Source organism: Ursus americanus, chromosome X (assembly GCF_024610735.1).
Source record: "Ursus americanus isolate L20-20 chromosome X, mUrsAme1.1.p, whole genome shotgun sequence".
NCBI lineage: Eukaryota > Metazoa > Chordata > Mammalia > Carnivora > Ursidae > Ursus > Ursus americanus.
The window spans coordinates 92,379,463-92,397,350 of NC_142164.1; the positions used below are offsets into that span (position 1 = coordinate 92,379,463).

The following is a 17,888-nucleotide window of genomic DNA, read 5'->3' on the forward strand; positions in this document are numbered from 1 at the left end:
AGAAATTTTTAAACAGACAAAATTAACTGTAGGAAAATGTAAACTATGAACCCTGTAAGACATGTATCAGACTACCAGATTTGCTTATATCATTTTAAAGTTATAGTTAAGCAAAGGTAGGAAAAATTCCTCTCTAGAGGGTAATTTTAATTTAAATTAAGGCACTAAAGTCTCGTTCAAATCTCATAAAATCATGAGGCAGAAAAAATTTACAATGTTTCTTTATATTTCTATAAATCCAAGGTGAATCATCAGGGCAATTTATTTGGGTCATAATTTGTTCTGGCTAAAAACAGTCACAAGGATAATACAATTTTATACACAAATAAAAAGACTAAACCAATAAAGAAAATATTAGGTTTTTTGTATACTGTGCATGTACCATTTTGAGATAAAGTAGCATTTGAAAAGTCCCTGCTTAATTACATTGAAGATGTCCTCCTTAAAAGAGAAATATTAACTATAAAAATGAAATACAAACTGCCATTAAAATGGAAAAAAATCCTATTTGATTACTGTAGCTTCTAAATCAGCAGTTTTCACACTTCAGTGTGTATTAAAAACATCTGCAGTGCTTGGTCAAAATGCATATTCCCAAGCTCTATTTGCATTAATTCTGACTTAGTTACGTCTGGCAAGGGTTCCAGGAGCCTCTATTTAAAACAAGCTTTCCAGATGCTTTTTAAATAGCTTATATATGGATTAAACTTTAAACATTCTTGACTTAGACCAGCAATGCTCTAACATTAATGTATAATAAAAATCCTATGCAGATGTTAAATGCAGATTCTGACTCAAATGGATTGGGGTGGGCCTGAGACTCTGTCCAACAAGCTCCCAGGTGATGCTGATTTTGCTGATTCAAGGATCAAACGTTGAGAAGGAAGAGTCTAATCTAAAAGAAAAACTATTTTTCAAATAATAAAACCAGGCTACCAGAAAAAGAAAGGCAAGAAATGGCAGAATTAGAACCATTGCACATTCACTACTGTATAGAAGCAATAAAAACACTGGAAAAAACTGTAAAAATTAACTTTTTCAGAGCTATGGTTAATTAATGAAAATTTCACAACATTTTGAGTAGTGTTTATTCAAAAAAAAAAAAAAAAAAAACCCGCCACACCTTGATAAGAACAGCAGAGTTTGTGGCCTTGTAACTTTTATGTTGTAACTCCCATTTTTTCACTACTCTGTAATAGCCTTGAAAACCAGCAGCCTTGCAACCAAGATAGTTGTAAAACCTGGCAAGCTTACAGCAACATGAGGGCATAGACTGAGACTGGAGCTCTTCAAAAAAAGTGCCATCCCTGAGCATTGTTACTTTTACATCTGTCTCACAGATCCCTAGAGAAATTCAGTTTGCAAGGTGTTGCTTTTACTGACCTGACTTAAAGGAAAAGAGCAATATCCAGGATGTTTGCTGAAAACAATTAGTAGCAATTGTACATGAGGTTCCAACAGCAGTTGGATCAAACAAGAGCTTGCCAAAATATCAAAGGAAGATCTGCGGAAGGAGAGGCCTATATGAAGGGTTGAAGAAGCTTGCTAGATCCCCAAAACTATGTGAAAGGTCTGCAACCCTATCTATGAGAAACAGTGATGCCCCACCAAATAGAGAAATTATTCAAAGAACCAATTATAAAGTTTGGACGTAAAAAGTACAATACCTGAAATAAAACATCACTAGAGGGACTCAACAGCAGGTTTGCAGCAGCAAAAGAAAGAACCAGTGTCCCTGAAAATGGGCCACACAGAATGATTATCTCTAAAAAAACAGAAAGAAAAAATAATGACAAAAAATTAACACAGTCTCAGAAAACTGTGAGACACCACTAAGCATACAAACATAAGCCTAATCAGAATTCTGAAAAGATAAGATAGAGAAAGAAAAAGCGAAGAAATAAATTATGAAAAATTCCCAAGTCTGAAGAGAAATTTTAATTTACACATCCAAGAGGTCTAAAAAATTATTTCCTGCATATTCTCAGACCACAATGCTTTGAAATTGGAACTCGACCACAAGGAAAAATTTGGAAGAAACTCAAACATCTGGAGACTAAGAACCATCCTGCTCAAGAATGATTTGATAAACCAGGAAATCAAAAATCAATTTAAACAATTTATGGAGACCAATGAGAATGAAAATACAACAGTCCAAAACCTATGGGATACTGCAAAGGCAGTCCTAAGGGGAAAATACATAGCCATCCAAGCCTCACTCAAAAGAATAGAAAAATCTAAAATGCAGTTTTTATATTCTCACCTCAAGAAGCTGGAACAGCCACAGAGGAACAGGCCTAATCCATGCACAAGAAAGCAGTTGATCAAGATTAGAGCAGAGATCAATGAAGAGAAGGGCCATATGCACCCCAATGTTCATAGCAGCATTGTCCACAATAGCTAAATTGTGGGAGGAGCCGAGATCAATGAATTAGAAACCAGGAGCACTGTAGAGCAGATCAACAGAACTAGAAGCTGGTTCTTTGAAAGAATAAATAAAATTGACAAACCACTGGCAAGACTTATCCAAAAGAATAGAGAAAGGACCCAAATTAATAAAATTATGAATGAAAAGGGAGAGGTCACGACCAACACCAATGAAATTGGAAGCATTATTAGAAACTTTTATCAACAGCTTTATGCCAATAAATTAAGCAATCTGGAAGAGATGGAGGCCTTCCTGGAAACCTATAAACTAACGAGACTGAAAACAGGAAGAAATTGATTTTTTAAACATACTAATTAATTATGAAGAGATTGAGTCAGTGATAAACAACCTTCCAAATAACAAAACTCCAGGGCCTTATGGATTTCCCGGAGAATTCTACCAAACATTCAAAGAAGAAATAATGCCTATCCTCCTAAAGCTATTTCAAAAAATAGAAACAGAAGGAAAGCTACTAAACTCATTCTATGAGGTCAATATTACCTTGATCCCCAAACCAGGCAAAGACCCCATTAAAAAGGAGAATTACAGACCGAATTCCCTGATGAATATGGACGCCAAAATTCTCAACAAGATCCTTGCTAATAGAATCCAACAGTACATTAAAAGGATTATCCATCATGACCAAGTGGGATTCATCCCTGGGATGCAAGGGTGGTTCAACATTCGCAAATCTATCAGTGTGATAGATTATATCAACAAGAAAAAAGTCAAGAATCATATGATCCTTTCAACAGATGCAGAAAAAGCATCTGACAAAATACAGCATCCTTTCCTGATTAAAACTCTTCAGAGTGTAGGGATAAAGGGTACATTCCTTAATCTCATAAAAACCATCTATGAAAAGCCTACAGCGAATATCATTCTCAACGGGGAAAAGCTGGAAGCCTTTCCCTTAAGATCAGGAACATGACAAGGATGCCCACTCTCGCCACTATTATTCAACATAGTACTAGAAGTCCTTGCAACAGCAATCAGACAACAAAAAGGGATAAAAGGTATCCAAACCGGCAAAGAAGAAGTCAAACTGTCTCTCTTCGCAGATGACATGATACTCTATATGGAAAACCCAAAAGCATCAACCCCCAAACTACTAGAAGTTATAGAGCAATTCAGTAATGTGGCGGGATACAAAATCAATGCTCAGAAATTAGTTGCATTTCTATACACGAACAATGAGACTGAAGAAAGAGAAATTAGGGAATCCATCCCATTTACAATAGCACCAAAAATCATACATTATCTTGGAATTAACTTAACCAGAGACGTAAAGGATCTATGCTCTAGAAACTACAAATCACTCTTGAAAGACATTGAAGAAGACACAAAAAGATGGAAAAATATTCCATGCTCATGGATCAGAAGAATTAACATAGTTAAAATGTCCATGCTACCCAGAGCAATCTACACTTTCAATGCCATCCCGATCAAAATACCAATGGCATTTTTCAAAGAGCTGGAACAAACAGCCCTTAAATTTGTGTAGAACCAGAAAAGGCCCCGAATTACCAAGGAATTGTTGAAAAGGAAAAACAGAGCTGGGGGCATCACAATGCCGGATTTCAAGCTGTACTACAAAGCTGTGATCAAAAAGACAGCATGGTACTGGTGCAAAAACAGACACATAGACCAATGGAACAGAATAGAGAACCCAGAAATGGACCCTTGGCTCTTTGGGCAACTAATATTTGATAAAGCAGGAAAAAACATCCGGTGGAAAAAAGACAGTCTCTTCAATAAATGGTGCTGGGAAAATTGGACAGCTACATGCAAAAGAATGAAACCTGACCACTTTCTCACACCATACACAAAGATAAACTCTAAATGGATGAAAGACCTTGATGTGAGACAGGAATCCATCAAAATCCTAGAGGAGAGCATAGGCAGCAACCTCTATGACATCGGCCACAGCAACCTTTTTCATGATACATCTCCAAAGGCAAGAGAAACAAAAGAGAAAATGAACTTGTGGGACTTCATCAAGATAAAAATCTTCTGCACAGCCAAGGAAACAGTCAAAAAAACTAAAAGGCAGCCTACGGAATGGGAGAATATATTTGCAAATGATGCTACAGATAAAAGACTGGTATCCAAGATCTACAAAGAACTTCCCATACTCAATACACGAGAAACAAATAAACAAATCATAACATGGGCAGAAGATATGAACAGACACTTTCCAATGAAGACATACAAATGGCTAACAGACACATGAAAAAATGTTCAAAATCATTAGCCACCAGGGAAATTCAAATCAAAATCACACTAAGATACCACCTTACGCCAGTTAGAATGGCAAAAATTGACAAGGCAAGAAACAACAATTGTTGGAGAGGATGTGGAGAAAGGGGATCCCTCCTACATTGTTGGTGGGAATGCAAGTTGGTACAGCCACTCTGGAAAACAGTGTGGAGGTCCCTTAAAAAGTGAAAAAATTGAGCTACCCTATGATCCAGCCATTGCACTACTGGGTATTTACCCCAAAGATACAGACATAGTGAAGAGAAGGGCCCTATGCACCCCAATGTTCATAGCAGCATTGTCCACAATAGCTAAATCGTGGAAGGAGCCGAGATGCCCTTCAACAGATGACTGGATTAAGAGGATGTGGTCCATATATATGATGGAATATTACTCAGCTATCAAAAAGAACGATTTCTCAACATTTGCTGCAACATGGACGGCACTGGAGGAGATAATGCTAAGTGAAATAAGTCAAGCAGAGAAAGACAATTATCGTATGGTTTCTCTCATCTATGGAACATCAGAACTAGGAGGATCAGTAGGGGAAGAAAGGGATAAAGAAAGGGGGGGTAATCAGAAGGGGGAACGAAGCATGGGAGACTATGGACTATGAAAAACAAACTGAGGACTTCAGAGGGGAGGGGCTTGGGGGAATGGGATAGACTGGTGATGGGTAGTAAGGAGGGCACGTATTGCATGGTGCGCTGGGTGTTATTCTCAACTAATGAATCACTGAACTTTACATCAAAAACCAGGGATGTAGTGTATGGTGACTAACATAATATTATTTATATTATTTAGTATTATAATAAAAAAGAATAAAAAAATAAAAATAAGTCTAAAAAATTTTATTCAGAATAAGCCCAAGGCAATCCAAAACTAGAAAATAAGAGTCAAACTGTTAGTAAGCCAAGGCACGGAAAGCAGCAAGACAAAACTGACTCAACACCTATGTTGTCCCGTAGTAAAATTAAACAGCTGAATTCCCATCTGAAACCCCAGATGAGAGAAGGCAATGGGATGATGTAGTCAGTGTGCTGAAAGAAGGCTGTCAATAAAGAATACCGTATACAGCAAAACTGTCCTTCCAAATGAAGGAGAAATTAACAAATAAACAAAAACTGAAAAAGATTCATTGCTAGCAGTCCTGCCCTACAGGAAATACTAATGGGAGTGCTTCAGGCTGAAATAAAAGGACACTAGAAATTAACTCAAAACCACATGAAATAAAAAGTACAAGCACAGGTAACTACATATATACATATATTCTGTGCAAACTTTTAAACTCTGCTTTATGATTTTAATGAAAAGAGTGTGAGACAATAAATATACAACTCTTTTAGAGGCTTTAATGTGTAAAGCTGTAATGTGTATAACAGGAGTAGCACTAATAAGGGGCTACGAAAAGGTGATATACTACAGCAACGTTTCTGAATTATAAGTTGGCATTAATTTGAACTACATTGAGTTAGGATGCTAGTTATAGTCGTCACGATAACTGAGAAAATAAGTAAAACAAGGTAGAAGATAGAAAAAGGAATAAAAAATTTACACCAAAAATAAATATATAATACAAAACCAAGAAGTAATGGAGAAATAGAGGAACGAAGACATAAGGCATGGAAAACAGGTACCCAAATGGCAGATATAAATCCTACTGTATCAAAGATGACATAAAATTTAAATGGATTAAGCACTCCAATCCAAAGGCAGAGGTGAATACAAACAGATTAGAAAAAATATAAACATTAGTTCAAAGACACAAACAGATTGGGATCAAAAGGTTAAGATAGACATTCTATGCAAACGGTAACAGAGACCTGGAGTGTCTATGGTAATAATGGGCAAAATAGAACTTAATGCAAACATTGTTCCAACATGACAACATGAGAGCTCCAAAGAGTCACTCCCCTAGGAAAATGAGTAAAAATTGTAAGAATCAACTATTTTAATTCTCTGGAAATTATCCTATGGGCATAGAGCAAATGAAGAAAAATCTATTCAGTAATATTTACTACATTCAGTAAGAAAGGCTGTAATCTGTGGCTTCTGAACCAAGACCCGTCACTCCCTCTTCCTCCCCACTGAATAAGACAGAAACTCTACTCCTCATTCTCACAGCTAAGAATACAAGGCTCTCAACTTAACCCAGCTCCTAGTTGGAGACCTACTTTTCTGGGAGGGGTAGGACATCAACATTTCTCACCCTGCCCCCAGTACATTCTGCTGAAGCTAAGTTTTGGGCAAGTGCAGCTGAGAGGAGTAGGGGGAACCTCTCTTCTGTCCAGCAACGACCCACAGGACAGACGCTCTACATGGGTGTGAAACAGTCTTTGCCTTAGCTTTAAAATGTTTGCTCAGTGCTGGCAGAAGCAAGCCAAGAAGACCCAACGCGATGGTCCCCTACCTCACCTCACACTTAGCTCCTAATGTGCGGGTGGTACACAGAGAAAAGTGCAACACTGTCCCCACCCCCAGTTACATAGCCATGGTTCTGAGATTTTGCCTGGAGGGAGAAGCTAGCTGGGCTTAAAACAGCTCTTAATCTCTTCCCAAAGGAACTGAGCTCATTTTTAATAAAGTATAAAGAAGATCAAGCCAAGGGATCAATGAAAAATCATGCAGGTTGTGGTGAAAGGCAACTGGGAGTAGACTGGTAGATTTCAGTGGAGATACAGATAATACCAAACTAGGTCTGCTAGTCTGACAGTAAAAACGGGTTAAAGGGACAGCTTGGAGAATCTCTTGTGGGGACAGAATAAATCTTAAACGCTGACCTAAGGAACTATTATTCAAAGGAGCCTACATTTGACTGAATTGGTCTGAGAAGCAATTTATGCCCTGTAGAATTGGAATCAGCAGAATGTAATATCTCGGTGTGGATGTGGAAAGAGATTGTCAAAAGGAGTCCTACCAAAGCCACTGTCATCTCAGATTGACTGGGGGCATGCACAAGGCTATGGCCCCCGAGAAGTAACATCAGAGGCTCCACACTTTGTGCGTGGAGTCTTTTGTGGGAAGGAGGTAGATATCACTAAAATAAGCTAGCTAGTCAGTTAAAAAATTATCCAATACCATTAAGGATTTTGTGGCAGATGGGACCAATATTCAGCTGCTACATCATATATTTTAAAAATGTCTAGATTTCAACCTTAAACATGATGAAACCTGAAAAGACGTGGGCAACAGAAACTGCATGTTAAAGTGACCAGATATCGGATTTAACAGAATACTAATTCCAAACTGCTGTTATCAATGTCTTCAAAAACTAAGGAAAGTATGACTAAAGAAGTAAAGGAAGGTAGGATGACAATGTAACATCAAATAGAGAACATCAAAAAAGAGATTGAAATTAAAAAAAGAACAAAATAAAAATTCTGGAGCTGGAAAGTAAAAAAAAATATTAAAATAATCATCACTAGGGGGGCTCAACAGATTTGAACTGGCAGAAAAAAAAGAATTAACAAATTGAAGACTGATAGAGATAATACAATCTGAAGAACAGACAGAAAATAGAATAAAGAAAAATAAACAAAATCTTATACATATATGGTGCACCATTAAACGCACCAACACATGTGTAATACAATTACTGGAAGGAGGAGACAGAGGGAAAATAAAAGAAAAACTATTTAAAAACTGAAGTGGGTGAGAGCAAAGCTGGATTGAGCCATGAAGTTATTCCAGAAGATAATGTGAATCCACAGAAACAAATAAACCAGAAATGATAAATAAGAAGGCTAATCTAATGAGAATTATAAACGCGTACTTTCTGTTACGGGCTGAATTGTGTCCTTCCTAAATTTCATATGTTAAAGCCCTAACTCCTAGTACTCTCACAATGTGACTGCCTTTGGAAACAGGGCCTTTAAAAAGGTGACTAGGTTAAAATGCGGCCATTAGAGTGGGCCCTAATTCATTGACTGGTGTTTTTACAAGAGGAAATGTGGACACACAGAGACTCCAGGGATGTGCATATATAGAGAAGAGATCATGTGAAGGCACAGCAAGAAGGGGGCCATCTGTAAGCCAAGGAGAGAGACCTCAGAAGAAACCCAATCTGCCAATACCTCGATCTTGCACTTCTAGCCTCAAGAACTGTGAGAAAATAAATTTCTGTTGTTTAAGCCACCTGGTCTGTGGTATTTTGTTATGTGAGCCCTAGTCCTTTCTTCTCTCAGCTTTCTTAAGATCATAAAAATTACACAGAATGAAAAAAAAGAAACACCCAAAAATGTTAGTAACATTACCGATTACTGTAACACCATTGATACGATATGTCTGACAAAAATACCACAAGAAAGGGGGAAATGGAATAGAGCTATGCAAGAGTAATGTGAAAATGAAAAGGCAACCTACCTAATGGGTGAAAATATTTGTAAATCACATATCTGATAAAGGATTAATATACAAAATCTATAAAGAACTCATACAACTCAAAGGCAAAAAACAAACAAAAAACCAAACAATCCAATTAAAAAATGGGCAGAGGATATGAATAGACATTTACCCGAAAAAGACATAGAGATGGCAAACCCATATATGAAAACATGCTGAACACCCATACTCATCAGGGAAACACATTTCAAAACCACAGTGAGAAATCACATCGTAACTGTCAGAATGGCTATAATTAAAAAAAAAAAAACAACCCAAAACAAACACACAAGAGATAACAATGTTGGTGAGTATCTAGAGAAACAGAACACTGGCATGCTGTAAGTGGGAATGTAAAAGGGTGCAGCCACTATGGAAAACAGTAGGGAGGTTCCTCAAAAAATTAAGAGTAGAAATACCATGTGGTCCAGCACTTCCTCTTCTGGGTATTTATCCAACGAAATTGAAATCCGGATCTCAAAAAGGTATCTTTACTCTCATGCTCATTGCAGCATTGTTCACAATAGCCAAGGTACGGAAACAATCCAAAGAACCCAAAAGTCCACTGACAGACGAATGAGTAAAGAAAATGCGGTGTGTGTATATATTACAGTGTAGTCAGCTTTAAGAAAGAAGGAAATCCTGCAATATGTGACAACATGTTCGAACCTTGAGGACATTATGCTAAGTGAAATAAGCCAGTCTCAGAAGGACAAATACTGTATGAATCTATTTATATGAAGTATTTAAAACAGTCAAACTCAAAAGGCAGAGAATAGAATGGTGGTTGCTAGGAATTAGTACTGGGATGAGATGGAGAGTTGTTATATAAAGTTTCAGTTATGCAAGATGAGTAAGTCCTAGAGTTGTGATATACAACAGAGTTAACAACACAGTACTGTGTGCTTAAACATCTGTTAAGAGGTTAAGTCTCACGTTAAGCATTCTTACCATGAAAAAAAAAAAAAAGTAACACAAGGAAACTTTTGGAAGTGACAGATATGTCTGTTACCTTAATTGTGGTGATAGTATTATGGTTGCATGCATATGTCCAAACTCATCAAATTGTATACATTAAACATTTGCAGTTTTTTTAGATGTCAATGCTACCTCAATAAATAATAGAAATTATCAAGAAAACCAGAAAAAATGTTGGTTGAAAAGATCAATAACATTGACAAATGTTTACCTAGACTGACCAAGAATAAAGGAAAGAAGATCAAATTATTAAAATAAGGGACTTTCCAGGAGAAAAAAAAAAAAGGATTATAAGAGAGTATTATGAAAACTTCTGTGCCAACAAATTAGATAATTTGGAGGAAACGTACAAATTCGTAGAATGGCATAAACTATAAAACTGATTTAAGAAGAAACAGAATACCTGAATAGGCCTATTAACAAATAAAGAGAGAACCAGTAATGAAATAAACTTCCCGTAAAGCAAAGATCAGACCCTGATGGCTTTAGTTGTGAATTCTACTGAAGATTAAAAGAATTAATACCAATCCTTCACAAACTCTTCCAAAATAATAGAATAAAAGGGATCAGTTCCCAAATCATTCTCAGAGGCTAGTATTAATGACACACACACACACACACACACAAAACAGATAAAGTCATCACTAAAAAAGGGAATTACATCATTAAATCCTACGATTATAAATGTAAAATCTTCCACAAAATACTAAGAAATCAAATCTTACATAAAAAAGCATTGTATAGCAAGAAATAGTGGCATTCTGCGAAAGAGGAATTTGAGAACCACTAATCTGGTAGACAGAGGCATGTGGGCGAATCCTGTCTCTGTTAAATCTAGGTTGGGTTGCCATTATTTTTAAAAGTAGTGTTAAATTTTGATTAAAAAGTGATCAAATCTGGTCACTGCACTGCATATAATTCTGGGGAACATATATGGACAATTCTGTTTTATTTTAAAGATTGTTAATAATTAAATTCTCATTTTTTAAGTGTAACATTAAAAGCCAGTTCACTTATTGTTATGATATTTATAACATAAAAAATCTCCAGAAGAATTGGCAATTAAATTTTCTTTCTTTTCTATTATTTATAAATTTTAAAATACATACCTGTTGTAAAATATTGATTTTACAAATTTTGTAATTGGTTTTAAAATTATGAGCTTATATGCCTATTGCCTAAGTGTGAGGACCACATTCATACAAAGGAAGAAGGAGTCTTGTCCTCTACCAATCAAATCATGCACCACCTCAGATTGGTAAACCATAAAGTAACAATAAAATAGTATGATTTCTTGAATTATAATAGTCTACCAGGGACGCCTGGGTGGCTCAGTCATTAAGCGTCTGCCTTTGGCTCAGGGCGTGATCCTGGAGTCCCGGGATCAAGCCCTGCATCGGGGTCCCTGCTCTGCTGGGAGCCTGCTTCTTCCTCTCCCACTCCCCCTGCTTGTGTTCCCTCTCTTGCTGGCTGTCTCTCTCTCTCTCTGTCAAATAAATAAATAAAATCTTTAAAAAAAAATAGTCTACCAATTCGTGGAACTTTGAGATTTCCTTTTAGCTCTACCACCAGAACGTAAGACTAATTATGTTTGATCTTGGTTTCCTCTGAAGAACTGGAGTCCGTCATCTGGTTCATTTAAGGGCATAGTTTAATACTGGATTAATGTTACATATTCTGACTTTTTTTGTTGTTCCTTGCATTCTGACATAACACTTTAATAAAATTAGAGTAAATAAGACTCTCCCTCACATGAACGTAGGAACCATAAATTCACCAACAACTATTTTAACAAAAAAATTTGTTTTGTCAATAATAAATGATTATTAATAAGAAACAACCAAAAGCCTAGGAACACAGTGATTTTAAAAACTGGATACTATCAAATATTAAAATAATCAGCATACATATAGCTTCTAGTCTCAACACAAATATTGTTGTGAGGATCTGATTTCTAACAGTGCATAACGGAAGCAGTACATGGGTGTCACTGAGCATTTTCTCCCTCAATATGTAAGTTGATAAAGATACTTGTCTATTGTGACCTTAAATAACACTTAAGCATTTTATTTTCATCTCAGATCTGTTTTGTTACTATTGTTGTTGTTAAGCCCCAAGATTCACAAATGCATGGTTAATGTACAGTTTTAATTAATCATGATGGCTTAAGTTAAAACGCATGTTCTGCTTGAATCAATATTTCACTTTCAGAAATTAACACATGGAATAACAAGAGAAGTAAAAAAAGTCTATTAATTATACATTTTTAAAAATTAAAAGATTAGTATATCTCAACAAACAGAAAGCTCATAGACAAAATTCATAAATTTGATATGATCAATCTTAGCTTTAAATAGATCAAATAGCATTTTAAGAAAAATTGATTTATCCTAATTATTTGTTTTATCTGATGATGTTCATAAATTCACTGTAAACACATAAAATTTCTCCTCAAAATGATTCACGTTGAAAAAATTATTCACCTTAAGATTGGATATGACTAAATGCAAGGAAAATATATGAAAATGTTATATTAACGTACCTGAAGTCCCCGGCACTATGGAAGGGATTTTTAACATTCACATTAATTTCTTTCCATTTATAACACGGAGATTTGCAATGTATAATTTTCTAAAGTAAAAAAAATAATAATAATTCTATATGACAGTAACAAAAAAGAATAACCTGAATTGTAATATATAAACTTAAAGTACCTAAAAAATAGTACACTGAAATATTACAGCAATACTAATTTATGTAATTCCCCTTGTCCCACAAATTTGTACTGCTAAAATCTGGGTGAGAAGGACAGAAATAGATTTTACCACATCACTGAATTATTTGTTACAACAGGGTCTCTTAAATTGATTTCCTTAAAATTGGTTTTGTTAATGACAGCATGATTTCACATTTGAAAATTAATGCACACACACAGCTCTGTGAGTGCATGAATATCTGTGTATGAGTGTGGCATGCCTGTGTTTATAATGTGGTGGCTACACTGACATATTTGTACTTAATAAAAGCACAAATATAAAAATAAAACTTCGAATTACCTGAAGGACTTCCATGGAAGATAAGATTCTAGGAATTCTACATTTTTAGACTGATCATGTTATAATCTTATTTTATTTCTCCATTATTATCCAGCCCACTCCCTGGTTTACTAAAATCATGAGTAGCCAGATGGAGAAGTTAACAGACTGCATGAGTTTCAGGTGTCAGCTTTTTGGCCCCAGAACCATGGAAATGACAAACCAAAATCATCTACATCTAGAGACACATATGGCAAAGCAATGTTTTAATGCAGAGAATTCCTGTGAGAGGGTTGGGAAGTGTAAGAATTTATTATTCAAGAGGAAATCTGAAGATCACAACACACATCTCAGTGATAATCAAATGTCCGCTTCCTGTTCTGCGTCTCTGTACTTGTAAACCAGTCTGTCCATGTGTGCAACTTAATGCTCTCCCCACACGACTGGCCATCACTGCAGTCAATCTCTTTATTTCCCATTCATGCCACTGCACACCCCAAATTCTTCATAATCCATGTGGAAATCTGGCGGCAGAACAAGTTCACTTCTTCTTTACCATACATCCATGGTATAAAATAATATTTAGACAAAATAAGAGCTACAAAGAGTCAATGATAGCAATATCACAACCATTTTATAGAGATTTAAAAATCTTTCTCCCCCATCCTTTGAGATATAAACAGAATTCTGTCTGGAACATTATCACCTCTCAGTAAATGCCAGGCTTAGCATTATCTTTAGAATGGATTTGATCCACGGGACACTCAAGATAAACTGATGAATGTTCTTATCACAGAAAAGAAACATTTTCTTTGCTGCATAAACCAAACCCTTAATTCAAACAAAAACACAGACAGAAGCTCAGGGGCTGCTTTACCTTACTTAAATCACACGTCTCCACAGCAGAAGGGAATGTACGTTGCTATGTTATTACAGCGAAAGACTGCATTATGAAAACAACAGATATAATCCTAAAAATCTGACCTTAAAGGAACACTCAGTACAAGCAAATTCTCTTATAAAATCAAAGAATTATTTCTGCAGGAAGAATATCAGAGCAAGAATATCAGAGACACAGAAGCCAAGAATTGTGCAGATGTAATTATGTGCACGTGTGTCTGTACACAGGATCTCAAAGAACAGGAGCGGTTATGGAGATAAAACGTGGAGGAACAGCTGTGCTTGGGACACTCCATGGCCTGAGAAGAAGACACACACAAAATAGGTAAAATTTACTTACAAGGGCTTTGAAATTGAGGACTTCACCCTTAAGAGCAAAGGTCATTGTAGTGCCTCCTATTGCATGCTTAGGTTTTGAAATTAATAGCAGTGAAGCTTCAGCAGGACGAAGGAAGCGACTCGTGAATTTCAGAGTGATATTAATTTGGTTTCTATTTAGTAAAAGATAAAAGAGGAAATATTTTATTGAAAAGTCACATGTGACTCTTCAGTGCAGATCACGTGCCCAGGACCCACAATCTGCAATATACTCACTTCTACAATAAAATTGAAGACCGCTGCAGATCTCGGCAAGCCTACAACCCAGTTATTGTCATCAATTAAAACATCTTGATCCAATCTGTAATATGTACAGTTCCCTTCAAATGTACATATAATTTACCAAGTAATGGATTTCCAGTTAGCCGTAGGGAAATCATGTGGGTTTTTTTGTGTGAAATTCATAGAACATTCTGTGCTACTGTTTAGATAAACTCTTAATCAAATCATATCACTGGTTTGTGTTTTTTTTGGTCATGCAGAGAAAAAAATGAGAAAGACTAAGAATTCAAAAATTACTTAAAGCCATGGTTGAAAATAAAATTTAAATCTGGAATCAAAACAATGGTATTTAAATAGCAGGATTTTTGAGAGAAACACATAAATAAAAGAAGGAAAACAGAAACCCACGTTCCATCTCTCTTAAACTTCAACTTTCTAGTCTAAAACACAGTAAATGGTAAGGAGTCTTACGGACCTGGAGGAGATTTCACTTACCCATTTGTAGGGGAGTGACTACACCATGCCATCCTGGCAACTTAGCATGCCAACACACAGGACACATACACAAGGCTTAACTGCAGTGGATAAAGTCTTGGCAGAAAACCTGTGATCCTCCCATAACATAAGAGCATAGAGGCACATGAAGAGCTGCTACAAGAACCTTTCTCACTTGCCTCCCTACCTCCCCAGAGAGCGTATCATCAGTTTCTCACTCTTGCCTCCTACATTCTGATGCAATAGGAGGGTTACTACCTAGCCCTCTTCAGGGGAGAGTCACAGGCTGTAAAACTGCTTAGTTGCAGCATGAAATTGGCTGTCAGCAACAGAGTGTCCTACCAGGCATGATGCATTCATCAATAAAAGCCCTTTTGCTGTGGTATTAACCTGCACAAGGGACATGGGGATCTGGCCCTTTCTATAACTTTTCTTTTCACTGTTTATTAAGTAATGAAGTCCTTGAATAAAAAAAAAAAAATGGGCTCAGTGTTTCTTAACTGGTTCAATCTTTCAGCCTTGCCTTGACTTGACACAGCTGTGGGTGAAAAATCTTGGAGAAATTTTACCTTTGCTTTTGCTCTGGCTTTTAGCATAGTTACCACAGTTAGTCCTCTGTGCAAACTATCACCTACTGCCTTCTCTGAGGATGCCCATATTTGGAAATGGAGATGGGAATAGATGCTCTCAGCGTCCAACTTTGACTTAACTTCCCCCAAATCCTTGTGGATTTACCTTGAATGGATAAGTCTATGGAGCAGCAAAAAGTAAAATGAATGAAGAACTTTCAAAATCAATAGAAATACTCTCGAAATTGCTTTTTAGGGAAAATTACAACTCACGTGTAGCAGGAGTGGGCATGGTTTTTACTCACATATGCCATCACTAGTCTCCTCAATTTGTGCAAAGGGATATTTTGTTGGTCATTATGAAAAGCTCATGGACTCGAATTTAATTAAGAACAAAGAATATTTGGGGCGCCTGAGTGGCTCAGTCGTTAAGCATCTTCCTTTGGCTCGGGTCATGATCCCAGGGTCCTGGGATCGAGCCCCTCGTCAGGCTCCCTGCTCAGAGGGAAGTCTGCTTCTCCCTCTCCCACTCCCCCTGCTTGTGTTCCCTCTCTCGCTGTGTCTCTCTCTGCCAAATAATTAAATTAAAAAAAAAAAAAAGAAGAAGAAAAGAAAACAAAGAATATTTGACCTTGAGATCTTTTTCAGGATATATAGGTTCAAACTCTGTGTTAGAATATCTGTGAATGACTTAGTATTTTTCTACATACTCTAAAATTCATCATTAGATCAAGCAATTCATTCATTCATTCATTCATTCAATTGATATTTAGAGAATTTATAATGTTCCAGGCACTGTTTTAGATTTTGGGATACAGTAATTAGGAAAAAACCCACAGTATTCATGATTTCTTGGATCGTACATTCTATAGGGCATGCCAGACATTAATTATGTCATCACAAAATAAATGTGAAAATTACGAATTATGTATGTGCTAGGAAGTGGTATGAGAACATGGAACAGGGAGTGTGGTATAGTCTGAAGGGTCAGAGGAAGGAATATGCCAGGTGGGATATGAAGGATAAGAATAAGTTAGAATGAGCAGGGGAGGAAAGAAGTATCCAAGGCCTGTGGTAGGAGGAATTAAGTATTTCAAGAACTTACCAAAGGCCAGTGGTGCTGAAGCTTAGAGAGCAAGAGTGTTAGTGATACAGATATATCCAAGAGCCAGCTATGAAAGGCCACATGTTGAGATATTCAGCCTATATCTTAATGGTATGGGAAGCTATGGGAACATTTTAAGCAGAGGAGTGATATAAGCAAATCTGCATTTAAAAAATTGTTGCTGTTGTACGACAGAGGATGGACTGCAGAGAAACCTTATAGTAGTCTATTGTGGCAGTGTAGTTTAAAGATGACGGTACACTAAACAATGTGGAATAGGTGATAAGAAGAAAAGATGTCAAATTTAAGATATATTTGGTAAAATCAATAGGACTTGCTAACAGACTGGATCACCATGGAAGCTGATTTTAAAAAGGTATGAGAATGACCACAACCTAAATAACATGCACTTAATAAATGAAATTATGGACATATACTTAATTCCCACAAAACATATTTTAAAATAAAATATCCTTTTTATGAGAGCAATGGCTGGTTTTAGGACTATGAAGATTTGAGCCTCTCCTGAGTACAGATGTTCATTTTGAAATTTTGTAATCATATTGAGGCATGTAAATGACAGGGATTACTTCCCGAATGTGTTAAAAGTTCAGAATCAAATGGGTGGTCCACTTAGGTAAGTGTCTTAGATCTCTAAAAATGTGTATAATTATAGGCTTCATCTTAATTTTCTTTATTTTCTTTTTGTTTCAACTGCCTCCCACTCATTAAAAAAAAATCTTGATATTACATGTCTCTTGTAAGGTACTTCAACTTGGCTTTTGGAAAAGATGGAAAATAATTTATAACATATCAATGTCAGTGCCCATATGTCTCAATGAGAATAATGAGGAAAAAAAGAAACAAAATGTTCTTCCAAAAGTATACTTTTACTTTTATGCAGTAACTCTATGGTTATAGCTAAATTTACTCATCAAATTAGATGCAAAAGTAAACATGTTTGTTTATATGTTCATGTAGCTGTTTAATCTCTTCTATATAAATGATATCACTTGGAATTTAAATCCACAGCTGGCAGAAAGAGTCATTATTAATCATGATTTAGACAGACTCTAAGGATGTGGTACACATAGATAATTATATAATATGTGATAATGATAATGCTGCCGTTTTTTTAA

General features: G+C 36.1%; 1 protein-coding gene across 1 annotated transcript in view; it reads right to left on the reverse strand.

The window, feature by feature from the left end:
* CFAP47 (cilia and flagella associated protein 47) overlaps positions 1-17,888 on the reverse strand; it is a 484,601-nt gene that overhangs the window by 235,656 nt on the left and 231,057 nt on the right. The window contains exons 38-39 of the mRNA XM_045790463.2: positions 14,321-14,471; positions 12,588-12,676 (exon numbers count right to left, since the gene is read on the reverse strand). Coding sequence (XP_045646419.2) covers positions 12,588-12,676; positions 14,321-14,471 — 240 coding nt within the window. The remainder of the gene's footprint in view (positions 1-12,587; positions 12,677-14,320; positions 14,472-17,888) is intronic.